This window comes from Epinephelus moara, chromosome 6, assembly GCF_006386435.1.
Source record: "Epinephelus moara isolate mb chromosome 6, YSFRI_EMoa_1.0, whole genome shotgun sequence".
Classification (NCBI taxonomy): Eukaryota; Metazoa; Chordata; class Actinopteri; order Perciformes; family Serranidae; genus Epinephelus; species Epinephelus moara.
Genome location: NC_065511.1, coordinates 24,786,503 through 24,791,349, shown reverse-complemented (window position 1 = coordinate 24,791,349; position 4,847 = coordinate 24,786,503). Strand labels below are relative to the sequence as shown.

The window sequence follows — 4,847 nt, the reverse complement described above, 5'->3', positions numbered from 1 at the left end:
ATGCTAACCGCTGAGACCCAGCCACTGGACGTACAGACACAAAAAAGATATCGATCACGTTGTCTCAATATGAAAATGACAGAGAAAGGGCATACCTCCCAAATCATCGGAGTATTCTTTTATGTGAAGATACACAGTGAAGACATAACATAATCCTAACACAGCAAAGCTGTTACCTGCAGCCTTCACTTGCAAAGCTAACACTACTAACGTTAGGTCAGTCCAAGTAATTAGTGGAAACATGCTAACATGCTAACGTTACACACAAATTAGTAATAAAGTAAGACTTGTTCATAAATGTTCTGGTGTAGCTCTGAATTTCTTATAAACTGAGGACAACTGCCTGCTGTATATTTGTGTTCGTGGTCAGAGTCACAGATCATTTTAGATGATGCTCCTTCCTTATCCGCCATGACATCAAAAGTACAACCAAGTCCTCATAGATACATCTCTGGTAAAACTGTTAGGTGTTCAGCAATGCCCGTTGCGCACTGCTTACTCGAAGAACACTGTAAACACGGCTCCTTCTTCTGTGGTTTAATCGCTGCAGGCGCTGCGGGCGAGCAGAATCACTTCCGCCTCAGGTGCCGTATTCTGGTTTGCTGACTTCCGCTGTCGGTCCGACCCGAGTGAGGCTACGCTAAATAGCCATATAGAGAAAGGCTTTTTTGTCGCTGTTGGGTTCAAATAAATATGCGGATCTTCAAGGGGGGGTGATACGAACTAGGGGCAGTTTTATTAATGGTAAAAAGTTCCGCACAGCTGCTTTAAGGAAAGAAAAAAACAAAACAAAAAAAGTCCCCACCTCTCCACCTCTGGTACTGACTGCCTGAATTTCTGGTGCAACACTTATAGCCACTGTGCATGTTTTTACATGTGGCATGGGCAAACCTAAAAACTCATGTGCTGTGTTCATGTGTTGGCAAATAAAAATGGGAGAACTGCACTGGCAGCTATGAGCAGAGAAGTCACACACAGATCCTCACCTACACTGACTAAAAAGACACCTACCAGGACATTTGCTTCATGACACTATAGTTTCAAGTGCAGTTGAATCAGTACCTTTGGCATTATGATCCTCTCCAAAGCTTTATTTGCTGTAAAGCCACTGTAATTTGACATATTATTTTGCTCTGTGAGCCCTCTTCAATAGAGAGTCCCATCTTGGTGCCAACTGTGTCTCCATGTAGGCCTTACCTGAATGGACTTGTGATTTAATTGATATTGGAGAATGGCTTCACACAGGTTCCAGAACGAGTACTCCGGCCACAGAACGGACTGAAACACTAGACAAGAGTGGGAAGTCTGCAGAGTGGAGAGTAGAATAAAATCAATACAAGCCTCAGAAGAGGAGCTGTGAAGTGCTTCAAGATATAATCAAATCATTTAGTCCATTTGGTTAATACTTTGTATTCTAGATTGCAACCCTAATTAGGTGGGTAATACTTTGTTATTACAGCCATAAAAACATAAAATAGTATGTGAAAACAAATAGTCTACATTTAGAGATGTCCTACCTAAAGAGATACGGTTACTATCAATGAGAGATGCAAAGTACAAAAACAATCCCCTGTATTTAGTTAATGTTTTAATAAGATAAGGCGGCCTGGTCTGTCATAGCTGGCCAAATGATTGTTCAAGATACATGGCTTTATTAAAATAACCTTTAATTAAAAATCTAATTTATTTTTTTCATGGTAAAATCTAGTGGTCTATTCTCATCTTTAATGGCTGCTGCATTTCAGATAAAGGCAATAACACACAGAACGTGACTACCAAAGTTCTCTAATTAGAAAGATCCCTACAGAAGTCTTACTGGTAACACAAATAGCAGACTTGTATCATGTCTGCTGTAAAGGCTACACCTGACACATACTCCCAGCTCCTGCAGATATTTTTTTTTTTAGCACCAAAGACAGATGCGGCAGTATCTACGTTAACTAAAAGTCTTGTGTAAAATATGTTTGGAGGGAAACTTTGAGCAACACAACCTGAAATACAAGTCTATCTGCTAGTGTTACAGCTACTGTGCCTGAAAACTAGCTATTACTCCTAAGTTATAATGATTGCCAAACACTCCAATGAACCTGGGAATTCCTTTCTCCAATGTAACTTTAGTGTTTTCAATGTTAAAGGTGTGGTATGTAATGCTGGGGACAGATAGTTGAGTCTTATTCCCAGATTGCCAAATACAGATGTAGTCTTACTCTCAGGTTGCCAGATACCTCCACTTTGGGTTGGTGGTTCGGTTCGACTCCCAACCCAAAATGGTCAGCATTTGTCGACCTGGGTATGAGACTCAACAGTTAATTATCTTTCCTCTGAATTGCAAACTGATCCTCTAAGAGAGATCTCTCAAGGCAAGAACTACTTTCTGAACCTCACCTGCCAAAGAAGGAAGTCGCTGAGTCGCACCTCTCCAGAGGTGCGGATGAGCAGGTCAGGATTGGGGGAATTGTTGCTGTACAAACACTCACTTAGCAACGACTCTGAAACATCACTGAGCACAACAGAACAACACAAACACAGCTTGTTAGAGCAAGTTGCATTATGGATGTTAGCAGGGTGTCATCAAGATCAACTCAATACTGCTGTTTTCCGATCGTTACCTTGCTTTGATCAAGCCCTGCTCCACTCCCCAAGCCATTTCTCTGACCGCATTGGTGATTTCATATCTTGATGTGTAGGCAAAGCACACATTCAGGAAACATCTGCAAAACAAGGATTTATATATCTAAAATGTTATCTCATGGTGAGTACGGTGGTGAAGTTGAGTCACTAATGAAAAGGGTTATAGTAGCAGAGGTGCAAATTAATAAAACACGTACTTATTGTGTGCCTTGGTTATGACCACAGCTTTGGCAATAACCTGCTGAAGGTCTAGTGGCAGCATGTTCAGGTCGCCCAGCACCCGGATACACACACCATGCTTCTTCAGATTGTCCCTACAAGACATAAGAGAGGTGTGTGAAGAATTCAAGAAAGGCAGGAAGAAGAACAGGGAGAACAGGAAGATCACTCATTTTATACAAAAATGCTGAAACATGTATGTCAGTATTTCCCACCCACTGAGCAGTCAGTTATTACAGTTTCCCTGAAGCATTCTGCAGTCCAGTGCTCTGTGTGAAGCTGGTTTGTCCAGTGTTTGTGTTCAACGCAATAACCCCAGCCACCATCCATCATACGCCGCCCTCTTGGTGGCAGCAGCCTCGCAGTTACACTAAGGTTGCAAGACTTCCTGATACACAGATTGAAGCTGCGCAATAGTTGCATAAATGTTAATAAAATGTTTTTTGTATCAGGACTTATCAAGATTATGTCCAGTATGTCATGCCAATATGATGATTTAATTTTCTAATGTTACTGCTGTACAGAAAAGTGTGATTTTAAGGTCAGGTGGGGCAGGCACATGGCAACAAGGTCCATAAATTCAAGGAATTTCAAATACTTTTTCAAGCACTACTTTTTCAGTTTCAAGGACTTCACACAAAGCACATGATTCATTTTCGAATATATTTTTTCATTTAACACAAATAAATGATGTGATCAGTGTCTGGCCTTTCAGTGAAAGAACTCATGAATATCATCTGGCAGATAGCGCTCAAAACACCACAGCCAGCACATCAGAATTAATTTTTTAAAAAAAAGAAAAAGCTGAGCTATTTAGTGACTTGACTTGATGAAAAACTTTGTTCAAAATATAGGACAGCTTTACATGCCTGATTTAAATTTCAAGGACTTTTTAAGCACTTTGTTAAATAAAAAAAATGTGAATTTCAAGTTATTCCAGTACTTGAATTGTTCCCCCTCAAAATCAAGCACTTCAAACACGTCAAGCACCCTATGCAAACCCTGTGGCAAGCGCCAAAGCAGGGTGTGACATGTTACTCCTGTTTTTCAAGCAAATATGCTGCATAACAAGCCATGGTATCAGCGTCTGTGCTTTTTACAACGCAGCATTTTCAAAATTGCCGCCAAGACTAACATTTGAACTAGTGTACTTAGCCTCTGAAATCACAGTGTCTTTTAGGAAGCATCAAGAAACGCTGTACTTTCAATGAGCAACCATAGCTGATCGGCTTAGCTAACAAGCCACACATGACCGACAAAAGGTTTATTTATCAAAAGGCAAGGAATGACTCATCTGTAAAATATTCGTCCCTGTGAAAGGGCCAATCCAAGACACAGGTTTTCTTGGGCCAACATCTAGTGGCCATTTGTGGAACTGCAGATTCACGCACTTAAAACATTCACCATGGTAGTTGTTGACTGCTTTAAATAAGTGTTTATTGACAGCTATATTTGCAGTATGGAGTACAGTTACAGTATAATTAGAGTCAAAATCTAGTGTATAGAGTCAGAATCAGCCAAAGTAGCAATGGAAACAACTGATATTGTGCATTGCCTATTTATAGGTGAGCCTTTGTTCCTCTTGGCCATTCTGTATCTTACTCAGTGGCCAATGCAGTATTAGGTGTTTTTGTGCCAGTGTTGTCAACTGTTGTTGTGTCCAGCAGCAGCAAAAAAATCCAATATTTCATCAGTGAAGCTGTTTTTAAACGCAACTGAGAACTATTTTGATTTAAAAGCATTTAACAGTGGTGTATTTGCCCCAATGAATGTCTTAATGGCTCAAACACATACAGTGGTGTGAAAAAGTGTTTGCCCCCTTCCTGATTTCTTACTTTTTTGCATGTTTTCCGCACTTAAATGTTTCAGATCATCAAACAAATTTAAACATTAGTCAAAGATAACACAAGTAAACATAAAATGCAGTTTTTAAATGAAGGGTTTTATTAATGAGGAAGAAAAAAATCCAAAGCTACATGGCCCTGTGTGAAAAAGTG

The 4,847-nt window shown here is 40.0% G+C and overlaps 1 protein-coding gene across 4 annotated transcripts in view; it reads right to left on the bottom strand.

The window, feature by feature from the left end:
* Window positions 1-4,847, bottom strand: part of dhdds (dehydrodolichyl diphosphate synthase) — a 12,706-nt gene that overhangs the window by 3,933 nt on the left and 3,926 nt on the right. For all 4 annotated transcript variants that reach the window (XM_050047085.1, XM_050047084.1, XM_050047087.1 and 1 more), the window contains exons 5-8: window positions 2,829-2,945; window positions 2,610-2,711; window positions 2,386-2,500; window positions 1,198-1,305 (exon numbers count right to left, since the gene is read on the bottom strand). In XM_050047085.1, the coding sequence (XP_049903042.1) occupies window positions 1,198-1,305; window positions 2,386-2,500; window positions 2,610-2,711; window positions 2,829-2,945 (442 nt within the window). The remainder of the gene's footprint in view (window positions 1-1,197; window positions 1,306-2,385; window positions 2,501-2,609; window positions 2,712-2,828; window positions 2,946-4,847) is intronic.